Source organism: Dipodomys ordii, unplaced genomic scaffold (genome assembly GCF_000151885.1).
Source record: "Dipodomys ordii isolate 6190 unplaced genomic scaffold, Dord_2.0 Scaffold12, whole genome shotgun sequence".
NCBI classification, from domain to species: Eukaryota; Metazoa; Chordata; class Mammalia; order Rodentia; family Heteromyidae; genus Dipodomys; species Dipodomys ordii.
This window is the reverse complement of record NW_012267228.1, coordinates 9,010,083-9,030,346: the sequence shown is the minus strand read 5'-3', so window position 1 is coordinate 9,030,346 and position 20,264 is coordinate 9,010,083. Positions and strand designations below refer to the sequence as shown.

The window sequence follows — 20,264 nt, the reverse complement described above, 5'->3', positions numbered from 1 at the left end:
TGTGAAGTTCCTTTTTCGACATAACGACCAGATTCTTTTAGCTACTACTTAGTAAAGGTATCAATCCCAAGGCATTTACCAACAAGGAAATGCAGGTAATAGTCTTTGGATAGTGGAACTATGTACAGATACAGGTTTTATGAGTAGTTAATAGGATTAGAACTTGAATGCTGAGGATTTTTGTTTGAAAAGTCTATGCAGGATACTTCATTGCTACTGTCCAAGGGGGATACACACTCATTAGAATTGAATGTTAATACCAAGTTCTTTCTCTCTGGGAAAGTAAGAAGAGTTTAGATTATTTGCTTGGGTTTGTTTGACTCCTGGCAATTAATTGTGTGACTTCAAATGGGGATCCATTTCATATGATCACAGACAGACTGTAATAGGATCATTCTACAATTGCACGTGCAGTTAGTATTTCCTTATGATTAATATATAGTGCCTGCAATGAGGAAATATGAAACAGATCTGGTTCTAATAAAGTATAGGACAAAAAATGAAATTATATGTTTATATCACACACACACACACACAGAGCACCCAGCTCAGAGTTCATGGTTGACCAAAAAAAGCAATTTATTATAGTATTAAAAAGAGTACTGTCAAAATAATCAATCAATACAGTATTTAGTAATCTGTAAAGAAGGCCTTCTGTGTTCCTTATCAATAAAAAGCTGTAAGATATGACTATAGGAACAAACTCAGTTTTTGCTTATATTTTGTCTGAATGCTTTAAGTTAGAAGCTCTTTTAATTGGATATTTTGTGTGTCTTTAGCATAAGCTTCAAATTTTCACTGTCATAAAAAAAGATAAGAAAGGATCATGAATACAGACAAGAGCTTCTTTATAAATCAGTTTTCCCAGAAAAGTTTTATAACCTAGATTATTCATGATCATTGTAGGAAAGTCATAGAAAATAGGCATAAGTAGCAAGGAAAATAAAAGGTATTCAGATTCTTATTTCCCATAGATAAAAACCTCAGTAAGTTCATATATGCAAGGCATGTGTATTTTTAAAATTAAATACTACCACATACAATATTCATCACTTCTTGAATACCTTTCTGTCTAAAAGCATTCTGTTCTAGGACTTCATTTTTACTCGTTATTAAGAAAACCAGTTACCTGAGGGTAATTGTTGTATGGAATATGCTGATTCACTAAAATGTCAATCTAAAATTGTGGCAAGTGGCATCTCTTTTTAAAAGGACGGAACTCAACAATAGAATAGTAATCCCTCTCCCTGCCCCCCCCATTTAACAAATTTCAAGTGATAATTGTAAATATATGTCAATTCTGAGAAAAAAAAGATGACTCAAACATTGATTTGGGTCCTGTGTTCTGACAGATCTGTGTGAGCACCTGATACAATTGTCCATGCTTTATCTCTGATGGGCCCAACAAGAATATGTTTGACAATAACACTTCCTAGGCTTTTGCCAGGGTTTCTCGATATATTTAAAGCGGGCCCTGAGTCATCACTCATTTTCTGCAGTTATTTACTGCTCAGACTCTGCAGATCTTTATTTGTCGAGCACTTTGCATATGATTGGAGGATGCACTCACTTTACTTTTGATGACTTGAAGAAACCCTGCTTCTCCCACAAGGCTTGCAAATCGACTTTGCCAAATGACTTGCTATCATAATTGCTAATCTGAAATAGAACTAGAACAGAAATATTTAAATCATCTGAAAATCTATATGAAAATGACGGATGCCTTGACAGGAAGAAAGGTGTTCATGTAAATAGAAGGAAGGCTTGCTGTTTATTGGTGAATGTTTTTCTCTTGCAGCTTTGCTTTGTCATTCCTTATACTTGAAATGAACATTTTACACAAGGGGTTTGCATTCGTTGCTCACCATCAGGCTTCATGTATTATAAAATGGATCTTTATTTTTGTATTAAGATGTGTCCATATTAAATTAAAATAGATACGAAATACTAGACTAAATTTGTATAAATAAAAATGCTATAAATTATATCAAACAGAATAGTTATAGTATTAATTCATCTTTGTTTCATTCTACTTTAATAAAACCATGTATAAATGAGTACATAATTTTGAGGATCATGGAATCTGTATTTCTAACCCACAAGTACCTGTTATCTTGTATTCCTGAATAATCTAGCTTACCTCTCATGCAAACTTTTACTTACCTAGTACTACTGGTTTAGCTTTAGTGGAATCTATATTTTCTCCTTAGAACTTGTAAATGAATATGTGCAAGAGCTTGCTTTATCTTAAATATCACATATAAGAATTGTCCGGGTTACCAGATTTATTTTATTTATTTTGTTGGTTGTGGGGCTTAAACTCAAGGCATGGTCCCTGTCCCTGAGCTCTTTTACTCAAGGCTAGCTCTCTTTCACTTTGAGCCACAGCACCACTTCTAGGTTTTTGGTGGTTAATTGGAGATAAGAGTCTCACAGACTTTCCTGCCCAAACTGGCTTTGAACCATGATCCTCAGATCTGAGCATCCTGAGTAGCTAGGGTTACAATACAGGCATGAACAAATGGTATCTGACTTATTACCAGACTTAAATTGATATAATTATTATGTCCATTCCCTATTTCCTTGTTTAGGTTATTACAGTTTGAAAATCTATTCATTTTTAGTATCTGATTATGTTACATCTCTATACATTTATTTGCCAATATGTTCTTTGAACACAGTACAGTTACTTATACATGGCAAGAACTTCGTCAACTATTAAATAAAGGGATGAATGAGTGAATGGTGCATGTGTGATCTAAAAATGACTCACAATCTAATGGATTGATAGAATGGTTCTCTTTTTTTGAGAGTTATTTTTTTAAGGATGCTCTTATTGTATCCTACTGCCATAACGATGTCAAGTCACCTGTTCTAATGAGGTATAACTGTTTAGTCCAGTCCCCGATATTAGTTGGAGGAGGTTGGATGGAAACCCGTTGCCAGGCAAAGTCAAGTACAGCAAATCCCAAGCTATCCTTGAAATCCCGAACTTTCAACAAGAAGATGAAGGCTTCTATGAGTGCATTGCCGGAAACCTTCGGGGAAGAAACCTTGCCAAGGGCCAACTTGTTTTCTATGGTGAGTGAGTAGACCTTCAGAAGTTATACAAAGTCTGTGGCAATACCCTTCTAAGAAAATAGTGGAAGTTATTAGCAGGTGTGAACAGTGTCATGGAGAAATAACATGGACACCTTTGGACACCACAGACAATGGTGAACAAGTAACACTGACCAGAGAAAGCTTTAATTTCAGCAGGGTTATCCATGCTGCTATTTATTATAATTGCTTGGAAAATATCAACAGTGTCCATGTTAAACCATGCAAGTATTGCAAGGTAACATTGACTCCAATCTATTTATCATAAAATGGCAGCAGCTTATGGCAATCTTAATTATAATTCTGAGTAGAATTTACAAATGAAGGAGAATTATAAAAATTTTATTTTATATTTTCCTGCAAGACATGTTTATAACCAGTGATCAAGTTACTGAACAAAGTAAATCGTATATGATTAGACAGGTTTTGTTTATCATAATCATATCACAGGAATGCTGATTGCCTTGTGAGGAGAAGATATTGTACTCTGAGATAACTCTTCATCCATATTGATGATCAGTTCACTAACTCATCTTGCATTGGCTTTCCTTCCCTGCTGTTTGCTGATGATTTCCCTTTGTGGAAGGTGTGGTAATCCCCCAATAAATGGAGACCTTTATTTAGGCTGCACTTGCAAGGGTTCATGTTTTGGCTTCGCATTTTTCATTTTATGTCACCTTGAGCAGGTTACTTTATTACTCTGGGAAAATCCACTAAAATCAAATTAATTACATTTGCACTTGTAAAACTTCTAGTCATAGCCAGGAAGATGCCAAAGAAAGAGGCATGTTCTCCTACATAGCCCAACTCAAAGCTCAATGAAGGAGAGGGACGATTGAGTGCATCAGGGGAGTTTCCAATCATCTTTATGGAATTAATGTTCATTTAAAAACATTTAATCTCTACCCCACTTACTTATTTACATGAATGATAGTACAGTTAATGTTGCTTTTGTTCAGCAATACTTATGCCAATAGTTTTCTCCCTCAATACTATGCATGGCTTTCTCACATTATAAGAATAGGTTTAGGAAACTCATGTCTAAGGTTTAAGTGAGGTACTAAATACGTATACAACTCCAGAAGTACTCACTCCCTAACAGGAATCAATGAATAAAATACTGGATTATCATCCTACAAAAAGTGAAGAGCTTTATACTTAGTTGATGACCCAAGCTACTGGGTGGAAATTATTTCTGATACATATACATATACATTTTTATTTTAGATCAAATATAATTAAGGAAATTTTACCATTAGGGGGGTCTGTTTTTGGCCTGTATTTTCCAAATTTTGACCTATGTACTTTAATTTGGTATCACAATATTGCCTAGCTGTGTTCTACATTTTGGCCTTTCCCCACAATTTTCTAGTGATATATAGGTGCAGTGAAAAGACACATAACCAACAGGTAATTTGAGCCAAGTACCCAGTGATATTTGAAACCAGGATTTATGTCCCTCTGTATTGGAGTTCCCAAATCCCAGGTGTTCAGTCCAACTGGACCCTGTACACATTGCTATGATGCTTACTAATCACCCTGCCAAATGCATTCTCCTCTCTCTCTCTCTCTCTCTCTTTCACAGCCCCTCCAGAATGGGAACAAAAAATCCAAAATACCTACCTCTCTATCTATGACAGTTTGTTTTGGGAGTGCAAAGCTAGTGGCAAGCCCAGTCCTTGGTATACCTGGCTGAAGAATGGTGAACGCCTTAACCCAGAGGTAAGCAACTGTGTTCAACATACTAAGTAGATTTTGTGAATAATAGTAAGAGTGATGATCAGGGTCACGTAGATCACAATAATTCTACATTTAAATATTCTGTGCCTAACTTGTATTATGTTCTTATATGAGTCCGATGTTATTATTTTTCCATACATTACCTTGAATCTTTACACAGTCTTGTAAGAAAAATAGACAATAATCCTTCCTTAAGATAGATGAAGTCCATGAGTGTCAGGTTAAGTCATTTACTTCTCCAAGGTCATGTAGCAGCTAGTCAAAGTTGGAAATAGCTTTCAAAATATCTGAGTCCTAATGATAGAACCAAGATGAAGACAATGAAGTTTAGTGGGGTTAAGTCATTTTTCCAAGCACATAGAGCAGCTAGTGAAAGTCAGAGCTTTCTATACTCTATCAAATATCAAGACCCAAGGTAAGTTTTAGTCACCATGCTATACTTGCTTTTATAAAAAAACAACTTCCTCTAAAGTCATCAGAAAGTGAGCAAATAATATAATTATAAATCATAAATAACATTTTTCAGTCTAAACATGCTACCTTTTATAATGTTTGGAAAATGAAAGAGTTGGTAATTTCCTCATTAAATTTTCCAGATAACTATGTTAGTTCTCCATTTTAGTTAACACATGCAAACATAGACAGACTCATCAAGAGCATCATTATTTAGTACCTAAATAGGGTGTCTTCCTTTCTTTTAGCTTTAGTGGCATTTCCCCATATGCCGTTTGCATGTATCATGGGGTTCCCTTCAGCTTGCTTTTATTATCTTTGCAAAATGGAAATAGATCCCTGGAATACATACATGCATATATTTTATATATGTTATATATACATATATAATGCATATATGTTTCTCCATCCATCCACCCATCTAGCTCCTCAAGTTATTGTAGTAATACATCTAAGTACCATATTTGATAGACAATCACAAATGCTCTTTAATAAAATGCTGCTTAAGAGAGTGTTTATGTACATGTGCTCACATTTTTCCATACTTTTTCCTTTGTTAGGAGAGAATTCAAATTGAAAATGGAACTCTTATCATATCTATGCTCAATGTGTCAGATTCTGGTGTTTACCAATGTGCTGCAGAAAACAAGTATCAGATAATTTATGCAAATGCAGAATTGAGAGTCTTAGGTAAGCCATTCATTTATCACCAAGAAATTCAAAATGACATTTTAGCAATCTATGATTATACATAATCTGATCCCATTTTTTTTCTGTAAATCAGAAATTGCTTTCTATTAGAATAATGAGAAATGTTGAAATTAGTGCTCTATAAAATTCAAGGTGGTAATTATCATTCTTCCTGGGCAATACATTAGGGTTGAGGAAGAGCCCATCACTGGGTATATCCAAACACAAAAAGTTCTACCAACTCATTCTCACATGAAATGTCGATTGAGCTCAACTCAGAGGGAATCCATTAGGAATATTTTAGCTTGAAGTATAAGCAGAAGAAATATAGTCTTTCTCAAAGCCATGAGAAAGAAAACTCAAAAGTTACAGAGACAACAAAGAGTGATTCACCTTTTTCTCATAACAAGAAGGGCAAAGACTATGGAGTTGAGCAGCACAATTTGAAAGTGTTATTAATACCTGCCCCACATATTTGTAGGTGCATGGTTCTAAAAGCTACCTTAGCTTCAGAAGACAGAAGAAGAAGAAAATTAAAGAACTGAATAGATCTGTGCCTTTGCTTTTTCCTCTCCCTCTCTTGCTCCATCCTCCCTTCCCTCTCCTCCATTCCCATTCCCTCCCCTCCCCGCCCCGCCTCTTCTCCTCGCCTTCCCTTTCCTTTAGGCCAATATCAGGACTTGAATTCAAGAGCCAGGTTTCTTTATCCATACTTCTAACCTAGCCTTAGTTTCACTGGAAAAGCAAACATCCCCCAAGCTTCAGCAATAAACCCCTTTTAAGTCATTAACCCTCTGTCTTGCTGGGCACTGAGGATTCATGCGTCTAAACCTAGCTACTTATAAAGCTAAGATCTAAGGAAGAAAGGCCCCTGAGAGTTTTTATCTCTACTTAACCAGCAAAAGGCCAGAAGTAGAGTCTCAAGTGGTAGAGCCTCAGCCTTGAGTCAAAAGGCCAAGGGATAGTGTGAGGCCCTGAGTGTGAGGCCCAATACTGGCACTAAATCAAAGGAAGTAACGAAACAAAACAAAACAACTAGATCACATGTCCCTCCAACTACTAAGGAAAACTAAAAAAAAATGAGTTCCTCTAATCCAAACTTTTAAGATTAAAGCAATCTGAAAGTGACACGTGGTGAAATTCAAACTGGTTTTTGCAGCAGTGAATTTATGATCTTTTACCCCAAAACGCTTTCAGCAGTAGAAAGAATACAGGAAGAGAAAGAGTAAAGTTACAATAACAAGAAACAGACTTAAAAAGCTCTTTTGTTCATTTCTGTAATCATAATTGTTTCATTGGACTTTATTAGCCCTCAAAATATTGTTCTTATCAAAACCAAGCTTCCTTCTTGTCTTCAATGAACCCAAGTTTTACTGGGCAAAAGCCAAAGTTAACATGTGATGATTCTTTATAGTCACGAATCAAATTGTTGCTGTTTGACCATATGGCAAGTTGAATATAACCTAAATTGAGGACATGCTTTTCAATTTGAGATCACAAAAATGAAAAAAAATACACATAGGTCAAGTGAAGGCAGAGAAGAAATCCCTGAAAAGATCAGAAACAAGAACACCTGGTGTCTCTTAAAACCCCCGTTCACCTGTACCTCAGACTAAGGACAGTGTTTGGAACCTAGCCCCAGCATCCATCAGGTAGAAAGACTGTTGGATCCTGTCTAAACTGAGATTGGCACACCCCGGTAACCGGTTATTTGTTCAACCATTGCTTAGTCAGGACAAAGCTGAGACTGACAAAAGCTACTTCGAAGACTTGTATTCAGCCCATCTACTTTTGTAGAATACAGACAAGGTTTTATAATTTTTAAGTTTGCCAGACAAGTGGCCATAGTGATGATGTATTTGTGATTTATCTGTTTCATGTATGTGTATATATAAATATCACCCTGAAATAGTTAAATTTCAGTGATGAGTATAACATTATATATATATATATATATATATATATGTTACAAATATACATTATATCACACAGAAAACAGGAACTGTTCCTAATACACCAAATAGATCGGTTTGAGAATGGATTTTGACTACAAATATCTGATTCCATCTACAATGAGAAATTAGCTCTTGAGACACTGTATGTTAATTAAATGAGTAAGGGAACAATATAACCTTTGATTTGTTTTTAGCCTCTGCTCCTGATTTCTCCAAAAATCCCATTAAGAAAATTTCAGCGGTTCAAGTCGGTGGGGACATCACTATTGAATGCAGGCCAAGTGCTTTCCCCAGAGCAGCTATTTCTTGGAAAAGAGGACCAGAGAACCTGAGACAAAGCAAAAGGTAAATAATGCTTATTTTAAAATGTATGCTGGGTATTTTAAAGTCGCATCATCTAGTTTTTCAATTTTTTCCAATCTTCCTTCTTATATAGTGAGGTTTCACTAGCATGTCTACAGATGCCAACATTTTTCACATACTAAAATAGAAAAAGCACCTCATACATCTAAGACCCTATTTGTATAATTTGGCTATGATATTTTCAGTGCATACACTTGTAATAGATATATTTAAGTGCTTTTTAAGATCTTTTCCTATTCAGTTGGAAAGCTTTTTTTTCCCTCACTCAACCTGCTAAGAAATCATTGAGAGGAATGTTGAAAGAGAGAGAGAGAGAGAAAGAGAGTCTCATGTGCACACACCTGGTGTTGTGGTTTTTAAATAGCCACACAGGTGTTCACCCCAGGAAAAAAAATGAATTCACCACAGGAAAAGAAGTTCCTGCAGAGAAAGAATAGAGGTTTCTTTCCATAATGGATGCAGTCAAGAATGCTTAAATCAGCATTAGTCTTAGAACACACTTTATTCCATTGCACTCACAAACTCCATAGATAGAAAAGATGACCAGACACAGATAGAGCTCTGTTTTATTGACTTACCTCATACAGTGTTAAGGAATCAGATATGCAGTGAAACTGCTATCAATGAGCCATGGTGCATACAATATGCAAATTGTATCTTTAAATCAGTGAATTCATCTTTAGTATCATGTGTGTCATTAATTCATATTCTTACCTGGTGAGGCAGATTAAAAAAAAAAGGCCATGGGACAGAAAGGACAACTAAAGTGTAATAAAATGTGGCGAGCTTAATTCTGAGAGGAAAAAAAATAGGATCATGAAGGATGGAGGAAGCATTAGTCCTAAAATTGACAGTCGCTGCTTTGATTTCTGCCAACTGTTGTTGTTTTGTCTGAAGGTAGAGCCAGTGCATAGACTATCCAACATTTCAGGCTAAGCTACAAAAATATGGATTTGGGCACTGAGTCTCTTATGTCAGAAAAATAATACATTCATGGGCAGGATGCAGGGGTGTCTTTTTGACATGCTAGTCCTAAGATGGCACTGGTGGCCAAGAAAGAGAGACCAAAAGGAAAGAAACAAAAACGAATTTATGTTGACTGCTTTGAGGGCACTCATGGTTCTATCTGCTTTCTTCCAGATCTCTCCAAGTGCATGATGAGATGCACAGGAGGGAAGATCCCCCCATCTAGAGCATTATTTTCCCTTTTTCTCTCTTTTTCTCCAAACATCTTTGTATGTCTGGACTGATGCTTTTTTCCAGGATGGAAAGTCTATTGCATTTGTCTATACTGAGTCCTGGCACAGACCTAAAGCTCAAGAGTAAATATCTTTAGAACAGATGAGTGTTCCAGAAAGGTTGAATGCGTGCAGCATTGCCAGCTTCAGAGAAAGGCTATTCTAGGGGAGCTGGGGGGGAAATGCTTCAAGATGTCAGCACAGATGTTTCCAATGTAAGGTGAAAGGAGACTTGTGCTGGGGGCCCACACTGGACTCCTGCTGTGTGCTCTGCCTAGGAGATTGCTACAGGCACTCCCAGGAGATCTGGGTGTGGACACATTCTTACAAGTTTCTTCTTGGATTCCTAAAATCCAATCAAGTTTTGAACACACTGCTGCAGAAGGAAAACACCAGAGATCCCCACAGCATCGAACACAGGGCTCTGAGCTCTGGGTCTGGATAAGTTGATTATTTCTGCCTCATTGAAGAAAGCCATTCTAACGTTTGTACCCAAAGGGCAGGAATGGTTACCATTTGCCTTCCATGGCCTTTGAAGACCCAAACACAAGGGATAGATAGGGAGAAGTAGAAATATAAAGAAGACTGAATAAACTTAAGAAAATGACAGTGGGGAAATGTCACGAGTAACTTAAGGGATATTGCCTTTTAAAACAATGTTTTAGGTTTCTACTTTCTGTTGTTTTGCCCTACATGGAATGAATATGAGAACCTTTTAACTTCAGAGTCACTGATAGTTATTAGTCATATCAGGTTCACTTCAGGGCAATTACCACCAGATAACCCTATCAGGTTCAAAATTGCCTCCCGGTGATTAAAGGTATGATCCCTGTAAGTTAGATTTTACAGGCTGTTTTCCCCAAATTCTATTTCCTGTTGTTTTAGGATTTCATTACAAGTTTTAACAAAAGAAAACAAACAACCAAGTTATCTCCTGAAGGTGCATTTTTTAAGGTGGAAAAAAAACCCCACAAAAACAATTGAGCCCAAACAGCATGCACTAATTACAATCATCCATCTCTACCTGGTACAGATTACACTGAGTAGTGGTTTGCAAAGGGCAAGAGAGGCAGCATCTCCAGAAGACTTTTTTTCTCTGTGTGTTTCCTGCCCTGTCCCCTTTTCTATTGGCTTCTGACCTGACTGTTTCATTAAGTACATGACTTCAAACTGCTTATTGGAAAGTAGATCATCTACACTACAATTTGTGTTGGTTTAATCACTTTTTTGCAGTCTTTTTTAATGAGGACTTCTAAACAAGTTGAATTTAAAAATAATAATGGTGATGGGAAGGTACAAAAGCAGGAAGGAAGAGAAAGAAGGAAGGAAGGAAGAGAAAGAAGAAAGGAAGAAGGAAGTGAGGGAAGGAATTTTAGGAAAGGGGGGAAGGAGGAAGGGAGGGAGCAAGAAAGGAAAGAAAAGAAAGGAAAAGAAAGGAGACATTACTTTTCACCATAGAGATAATGTGGTCTACTGAACAAGAATCTAGTTCATATTAAATCCTATTTAGAATAGAAATTTTGATAAGCCATTTTCTTTTATAGGATTCTATAAAACAAATTTGAAAATTCACTTTTTTCAAAGCACACCAATTCAAATGGTATCTTCAGACCCATCAGGTCTAAGGTTGATCCTTTCTTCTACAGTGATGGCTTGAAGCACTAGATAGAAAGTGATTCTTTATTCCAGGATGGAAATCCCCCTTTTTAAAATCAGTGTTGTCAGAGTAGATCCTAAATCCTAACACGGTCACTGCTTCAGCTAGAATGGAGCCACCACCGTAGAAGAATTCTTTAGAAAGCACAATCAACATAATAGGCAATGCACAAAACATTTCTCCTTTGATTTAGAACATGTAAATTAAGGTTATATGATTTAGTATGTGTATATGTGATGTGTGTATATGTGTGTGTGTGGTATATATGTCATGAGTGCAAAGGTAGACATTAGTAATTCATGACTTCTCTGGGAAGATAGGACTCAACTCTATATATAGGAGGAATGAAAGAGATAAAGCAAAATAAGTTTAAATTTTCACAGTGATTCCTAGGAGAAGTGTTTAGTTCTTGACCTTGGAAATGCTTATGTGGGGAAATGTCCAATTTTAGTTTCTGTTATAAAACTTTGATATGGCACTGTCTACTTTGAAATTTCCCTATGAATAACTCTGGCTGCCAGTAAAGTGTAACTATCTAGAGAGAGTTGAGAGGGCCCTAAAGAATTCTACTCAGAGGAATCATCCTGCAGTGCCTACTTATAAAAATGGTGGTAAAATATGTATTTTGATAATATCTCCCTCTCTTTTATGAATAGAAACCCTCTATTAAAGAGCCAGTAGGCAATGCAGCTCCCAGTGAAAAGTGAATCTTCTGTCTCCTTTTCTATAACTTTTGACTTTCTGAGGGTAATGGAGGACAATTTCAATTACTTGTTTGAGACTGCAGACTCACACATACATACATACCTACATACATACATACATATATATATATATATATATACATATATTTCTACTTGATGTGTTATTATTTCAGATCTAGCAACCTTTCTTAATATGGCTAATGTATTCCTTACTCAGCTATGAACAACCATCAAAGGCTGGACAAGCTAAATGTTCTATCTTTACAGTAAGAATCTATGTGCATGGCTAGGAAAATAGCCTTCCACCTAATACTAGGGTAATGGCACTAAAATGAGTCCAAGGGTTGTTTGGCTTCCTCTAGGAGTAAGTGATCAAGCAACATCAATCCTATTGTTTCTTTACATATATCAGGGAGTTAGTTGTAGGATTTAAACTGAAGACAGCAAAAGGTATACTTTGAGGGGGTAAAACAAGGTATTTTTCAAAACAGCACTGAATTAGAAATTGGAAAGCTTGTGTACTGGTCTTAGTTCTCTTCTTGGTCAGTAGCTTGACCCTGAATTCAACTGTTATGATATCATTGTTTTCTTTGAAATCACTGCTTAAGATGAAATAACATGAACAAGAAAACTTAAAAGGATTATCAAACACCACACTTACGTAGTAGAGACTGCTTGTATACATGATGACTATGATTGATAGACAGCATTAACTGGCATGTTCAAGTTGCAAGTTTCCTCTTTTATAATTTCCTATGTCTGTCAGTGGTTTTCTCAAGTTACCACCTGATGGAAATAAGTGGGATCATGGCCATGAGTTATCAAATAGCTCAAATGATCTGAGCTAAAATGGATCCAGAACTTATAGAGTGCTCTTTTAGCAAGTGTGTCTGTTATTCAAAGGTAGTCAGCAGCACTGTTAAACTCCCCAACATAGCTCCAATGTTCAGCACCAACCTGAAACATACGCCTCAATAAATATTTCATGATGTTAATTCAGTGAACAAAATTCAATGTGAAATCACTTTGTCTCACTGACTCCATACAGTTTGAAATTATCCCAAGAGCTTTAATCATTAATAGACCCATAATGTTTCCATTTGTATCTTCACTCTTACATTCCACAAATATTCTTTGGGCCTCTATTCTACCCCAATCACATTCCTACAGATTCTTAGGGGATGAACACTTAGTGTCATGAACCGTATAATTCACTTTGGCCACTCTTAGTAATTCAGAAAAGTGACAGCATGAGAGACTGAGTATACCTCAGTCTCACTATAGATAACTTAGAGTAAATCCTTTAATCTCTTTGGCTCTCAGTTGATCCATTTTGGGGGAAACAGTACTTCTTGTGTGTGTGTGTGTGTGTGTGTGTGTGTGTGTGTGTGGTTTTGTACAAGCCTCAAGCAACCATCTGCGGTAGAAGCTCAGGTGGGCCGCACAGGCTCTGAGGCCGTTGCAAACATTTACCATCATCATGTACATGTGCTGCAGGACCCTCGTATGCATGTGGTGCCATCAGCCTCCCGCTAATTCAGATCCCAGGTGTGCATGCTTCCACCCAGCAGACAGAGCAACAGCAGTGGAAACTCCATGTGAATGTAGATGAGGCTCATCTCTGCAAGGCATTGTCAGGCAACTGAGGGAATCAATTCCACATCTGCTAAGTTTGATGAATCACTTCTGCTTTTCCTTGTGGAAATACTTAGCAAGTGAACTGACAGAAATCAAAAGTCCAAGATGGGGCTCCTTATGCCCAGAAACTGCTGGTTACCTACTCAGGGATCATCTCTTGAATTTAATAGGAAACGTAAACCCACTGAACAGCCAGCATGAAACACAATGCCTGAATCACCTGTGTTTTTTATTTTGGTGGACATGCAAGCTAGGAAGAATAAAAATCAAAGAGAGGGAAAGAAGAAAATTTGTCCTGTTATTGAAAGAATAATAAAAGAAATCCATACATAATTCATAAGATTCTCCACACTTCCCTTTTTAAAAAAATGCTAAAACATCAAATCCCAATGCATGCCAAATTGTCAATAATAACAAAATAAGCATTCTAAACATCTTTTATTTGCTGGGCACTTTACATATCTCTAAACATTAGAACATCGGTTTTGTGTTGTTCCCTGTGCTGGTGGAGTTATAAGGATCAATATTATCACAGATTAAGTAGTTAGACAGCTACCGCTATTCCCTGAGGAAGTCTTGTAAAGCTAAATACAAAGGCACTTCAACATTCACAATCAAGTTCACTTGATTCTAGAAATTCTACCCCTTGGGAATTGGTCTCAGAATGTGATCATTTTCCACAGGCTTGAAACAGAAGGAGACTTGGCCTTCGCTGCAACCAATTCCATTATCTTTGCCTACTTACCCACTTATATGTTTTTTGATCAGACCTTATCAAACCATGGATTATATGGGCCTTATCCTACAGCATTGTTACCATTGAACCCCGGATGGCCTTGGGCACTGGGTCAAAGCATGCCCTTTTGAAGCCAGACAAAGCCATTAAATGTTCAGGAATCTTATTCAGTTTATTTTTGTCTTTAAATAATACTTTTAGCATCTTCAAGTAGTTGCACAAAGGAGGTGCCATTTTACAGAGCAGAATTATGAGTGCAACACACCTTGATGCATGTCACCCTTTCCAACAATAAGCAGTTCATATGCCATATTTTTGTCTTCACGACCCATTCTTGGAGCGTACACATGCCACCTTATTTTATCTGGCTCTTTACCATCTCAAGACCATTCTTGTGGACACAGTAAGCCACTGAAGTAGAGGGTGTGAGGAAAGTTGTAAAAAGAGGTAGAGAAGTGGGGAAGCCAAGATAAGGGAGAAGAAAATGAAGGAGAAAGAAAGTGTCCCACAGTTCTCCATGGCAAGAAAAAAGAGATTGCTATTGGTCTAATCACTTGATCTTCCTTCCTTCCTTCCTTCCTTCCTTCCTTCCTTCCTTCCTTCCTTCCTCCCTTCCTTTCATTCTTTCTTTTTTCTTTTTCTTTCTTCCTTTCTCTCTTTCTTTCTTTTTTCATCAATAAGCACGTAATTTAGAAAAAACCATTTGAATGAACATCACAGTATAAAGGAGAACATAGATGAGAAACAGAATAAAAAGTAGTTTGTCTTGATTCACTTTTTCTCCTGGATAAACTATATGGAAAAGTGGTTCTTTTTGTTACAGAGCCTATTGATGGCTCAACATGACAATGGGAAGATTCTCTGTGCTCACTTCCCTCCTGGACCACCAGCCTATGGGGATCTGGTTGCAGGAATGGAAGAGAAACCCTTCTACGAGTCTCTCTCCTTCAGTAGTTTACAATGTACACCTTCTAAGTCATTGCTGCTTCCCCCCTTTACTTTTCTCCTAAACACTCACTATTAATAATACAGTAGCCTCTCCACACATCTTTTCAAGGCAGGATTAGGCAGGATGCATCCACACAGCCTTCCCCAGGCCTCTTCCTCCTTGTAGAGCTTCCTAATAAACAAGCAAATACACCTAATTTTATTTTGTATCACCCACTCCTTAATTTAATAGTGCTTCGTACATCAGGTAGCATGGCTATCAAGTAGGCAAATGAACCATATGTTCCCATGTTTAAGGCAGAATGACAGTCTGCATAATGCCAGGCTTATTAAGACCTCCCTTCTGTGCTGCCTCTGTGTAATAAAATTTTAAATTGTTCATCCTCAACTCCTGAGAGCCTTGTTAAGGTGAGCCTTTCCAAGGGAATACATGTTGAAGATGTCAGGAGCCATCTGATACTCCTGCCTGTGTCACAGGGAGATGTAACAAGCTGAAATCCTGTGTGTGTCCTGGCCTGCCTTACTCTCGTTTTCCCTCTTGCCAGCTAATCCTCTTTCTTTTATTCCCCCTGGCCTTCCCCAGTCTCTCACCCATTTACACAGTGCACACAGAACCACCTGCCTGCCTGGGTCTGCTTCATTAAAGATGTAAAGTCTGCCTGTAAGCCCATAAGTCTGGTGAGTTCTGTCTTGCATTGGACTATGATTGCCCGGAAGTCCTTATTTAAAATGTTTTCCTGTGGTCTTCGACCAAGGGAAATACATCAAAGAAAGAAGGTTCACCAAAAATAAGTACCATCTCATAAATTCTTATACTACATCTGGCGAAGCGAAGTGGATCAACTTCATTGTAGAGTTGCTGTAAATTCATTGGCTTTGTCAGTCAGTTTCAAATTTGATTGTGTATCAGGAGACCTTGATAGCAAAGGTAGATGCCATATTGTGCCCAGGATTTTGATTCTGTGGCTGAGGAACAGTGCAGAACAATATGTACTTTACAAGTTTACCCCTTCAGACCTCAAGTAAAGCTGAGGCTTTGAATAACACTGGAGAAATACTAGTTTGATGCACACACATCCTCAGACAAAATACAAGCTTTCTTCATTTATTCTTCTCCTTCCCCTACTCCCCCCTCACCAGAAGTTTGTTTTCCATGCTAAACTTTTACCTCTTCATCTTACTTCACCATGGAAAAGATGTTTAGTCATCTGTTCTATTACATTTTGAACATGTGAATAGTATTCACCTACTGTTGGTGTTCACTTCTAATTTCTCAGTGACATTTCTATCTTTCAAAATTCACATAAATATTCAAGAGCATAATTTTATAGACAGAAAAGGTCAATTTTCCATGTAATTTATACAAATGACCTTTTGTTCTTGGTGTGATGCTTTAGAAAAAAAAGACTGATTACTTACATACTTAAAGAACAATAATGTCCCTTACTTAAAAACAAAATGGTTGTTCATATGTTACCCAGTACATTTCTATTGATGATCGTGAGCCTATAGAAATAAAGAAGTTAAATAAGCAGAGAGAGAAATGATGCCTATATAACATAGTTGAAGAAATATAAGCTGGACCAATACTGTTAATCTTGGAAATGACATGGTATTACTAGAGCATTGTTCCAGTCTCTTGCTGTTATTTTCCTATTTATTTCTTCTTTTTATTTTTTTCTGTTTGCAATGGAATTTGTGTAAGAACTAATTTTCTGAAACAAATAAAATCAAACCATTCTGCCTCATGTCCTGGAAGGAAAACCAGAGTCATACTCAGTGCCTTCTCCATTTTTTACCCTTAAGGTAATCTGAGGTTTCCCAAGATGGTAGTTTAATGACTACTATTTTGTAATGAGAAGTCAGCTTCCTAGGTGTGACCTGTTAATCTATTCACTCATTTATAAATACAGAGGCAAATCAACGTTATGAGTTTGTGAACTATTCTGGGTTAATATATTTTATTTTATTTTTTGCATTACAGAGTTTGAAATTCTCTATGCAGTCTTTCTAATGAGCTCAGAATCTCAAGGGAAAATAGATGGGTCCGTGGCTCTGATGAAGTGGGGCATGTACATCACTAGTAGGTGATGACAGAGAGTACCATTCACTAATTTGACTTGGAAGAGTTAGAAAGATCTTATCACATTGAAAGTAACAGGGTTGACCCTTGAAGATGAGCAGAAAGCTTTCTCAGCACAGAAAAAGGGAGAAGATCTTACGTGCATATCTTTAAACCAAGCTCAAAACTTGGAGGCAACATATTGCACTTCTCCACTGAGATAGTGACTTTCCTTCAATATACATATTCAAGGAAGAGATTTTTTTTGGGGGGGTCTGGTTGTGGGGTCTGAACTCTGGACCTGGGCGCTGTCCCTGAGCTCTTCAGCTCAAGGCTAGCACTCTAACACTTGAGCCACAGCACCACTTCCACCTTTTTTTTCTGCTTTTGTGGTACTGAGGAATCGAACCCAGAGCCTCAAGCATGCAAGGCAAATGCTTTACCACTGAGCTACCTTCCCAGCCCAATCAAAGAAGAGACATTTCCTTAAAGATTCCTCTGCATAGAAATGAAAGAGACTCATATTATTCTGAGTCATCTAAAAGTTGACTGTCTACTTAAGATAAGTTTGGTTAGACTTAATAACATACATTTTTCTTTCTACCTCAGATTATATTAACTAATACAGTCAGAAATCTCTCATCTCTACATTTGGCCCTGAGTTTAATCATAGAAAAATGATGATACTGATGACTGTATTTCTTTATACAACACCTCTCATTGGCAGAGAGTGTATCAAGATGTTAGATATAACATTTAATGTAGTTTTTTGTAGTATACCTATGAACAGTAATTGTGTTTTAAGATCAGTAAAAACAGGCTAGTAAAACTTGCTTAATTTCACACTTTGAGTCACATAACCAATAAGTTATGGAAAATAATTCAGTTCTAAAAAGCTTGGGCACCAAAAATCATCTATAACTATAAATTGTCAAACCATAAGTTTTAATTAGATTTCTAATTAGTTCTGTTCATTTGAGAAATGGAAAAGAGTATTATTATTATTATACACATTATTTTTCTCTGTAATTCAGAGTTGGGTTAAAAGTTCTTCTCTAAAGAGTAACATATATCATCAATCTATTTTTATCAGTTATAGGCATAGGATAAATCTGTGTGGTCCAGTGGATGAACTCGTGATGATTCATATCAGTGAATAAGTAATTAAGTCCTTCTAGTGATTTACATCCTGCATCCGTACTGATCAAATCATGGATTAGATTTTTGATGAAACATACAATATGATTTTTATGACATGTAGACAGAGTTTTGAAAATTCAGCCAACACCAATAAACTACTTCTGCCTCAACAAGGAATGGATTTGGGTATGAATTTGTAAGAAGCAAGGGTTAATAGCAAGAAGTCACATTCCAACAGATTCCTTTTCACAACTCCTCTTGTAAATCTAGTGTTATAGTCTCTAAGGAATATAATAATTCAGTAGCCCAAGGGGACCCAGAATTGAAAATTCCACCCACACACAGCAGTTTGAAAACCATGCTCAAAACAGAGAAGGGGATCAATTCCCAGATTGATGTTCTGAGATCACTGTGTTTACAGAAAGGCAGAGAGAAACGGGCTAAGTAAGCACTAATCTCCTAGCTCAGATTCATCACTTTTCATACCTCATGACAACCAAGGACCTTGGAAATGAAGTTACAATGTAAGGTAAGCTGGCTCTATCTCAAGCCTGTCTATCTCAAAGGTTAAGACAGATACAACTTTTATGTTTGTAAAATTTCAAAACTTTGAAAAGGAAATAAAATAGGCCATCATAATAAATGTAAATACAAAGGCAAAACACAAACTCAATAACAAAAGTATCCTTTCTTGTTCACACTTCTCCAATCTGCCTGAGCAACTCTCTCCCATCAGTTGGATATTTATGTAGTTCCTCTCTAGCTATTTTTGGGAGAGACTTTTTTCTTTTTAATTTTTTTTATTGAGAAAATACTATACAGAGGGGTTACAATGACATGGACAAGATAATGAGTACATTTCTTATCAAGCATTGTAGCCTCCTCCTTTGTTTCCCCTTCCCATCCCTTCCCATCCTTCTACCTGCCCCTCCCTACTCAACCCTCTCCCCACTAATCAAAATTATTGAGTTCATTTTTCAACATAAGGACTTGTACATCTCATTGTTGCAATGGGTCCACCTCTTTTTAAAATTTCTAAAGTCTCATGTTCCTCAACTTTTTGTTGTTGTTGTCATTCTCAGCCAACTTTATGATTTCCTATCTTATTTTTTTTAATTTGCTTGAGCTGTAGAGCATGTTAATGTATGAGTTCTATATTAATTTGTTTTTGTATAGTCTCAGCCATCTCAAAAGAATTCAGCAAGTAGAGATACTTCTTTGTATCTTTTACTACTTCTAGCAAAGAGCTAAATTTCCACTGAATTAATTTAGCTAAGCTTTCCATCCTTAAATCACATTTCCTAACATTTTCTGAGAGTCAGCCTAGCTGCAAACTTTGGCATGCCGTCTGTGTAAAGACTCATCATGACAGGAAATAATTATGTTATTTAGGAACTGCTGTTATCTACCATCTCCTAATTCGTGTCATGATTCAGTCACCCTGAGTTTGTGTTTGTGCTCTGTGCAAGCCACTACAAAGCTGACACTTAAATTATATCTGTAGATCCTGAAGCCTGAATATTTGCTTCTTTGTTTCTGCTCTGCAGTTAGGGGAATTGAACCAAAGTCTTTACATTGAATCACTTGACTATTCATACCCATAATTACACATTAGACATAAAATACAATAGCAGAAACTGGAAAATCTAGAAAGAAAAATTGAAATGAGACTGGTAGCAATAATGTCTTCATCTTATCAAAACAAGTCAGAGTCAATTTCTAATCCCTAGGTAAAACTTCTAAACAACCCTTTGCTGATTAAATCCTTTCAGTTAGGTACATAAAGACCTGGAATCATCTTTGTAATGAGTACATGGGAATTATATAGTCTCAGCTGTTTA

General features: G+C 36.7%; 1 protein-coding gene across 1 annotated transcript in view; it reads left to right on the top strand.

The window, feature by feature from the left end:
• Cntn6 (contactin 6) overlaps positions 1-20,264 on the top strand; it is a 252,515-nt gene that overhangs the window by 183,643 nt on the left and 48,608 nt on the right. Inside the window, exons 8-11 of the mRNA XM_013010399.1 lie at positions 2,897-3,081; positions 4,685-4,821; positions 5,853-5,982; positions 8,132-8,282. Coding sequence (XP_012865853.1) covers positions 2,897-3,081; positions 4,685-4,821; positions 5,853-5,982; positions 8,132-8,282 — 603 coding nt within the window. The remainder of the gene's footprint in view (positions 1-2,896; positions 3,082-4,684; positions 4,822-5,852; positions 5,983-8,131; positions 8,283-20,264) is intronic.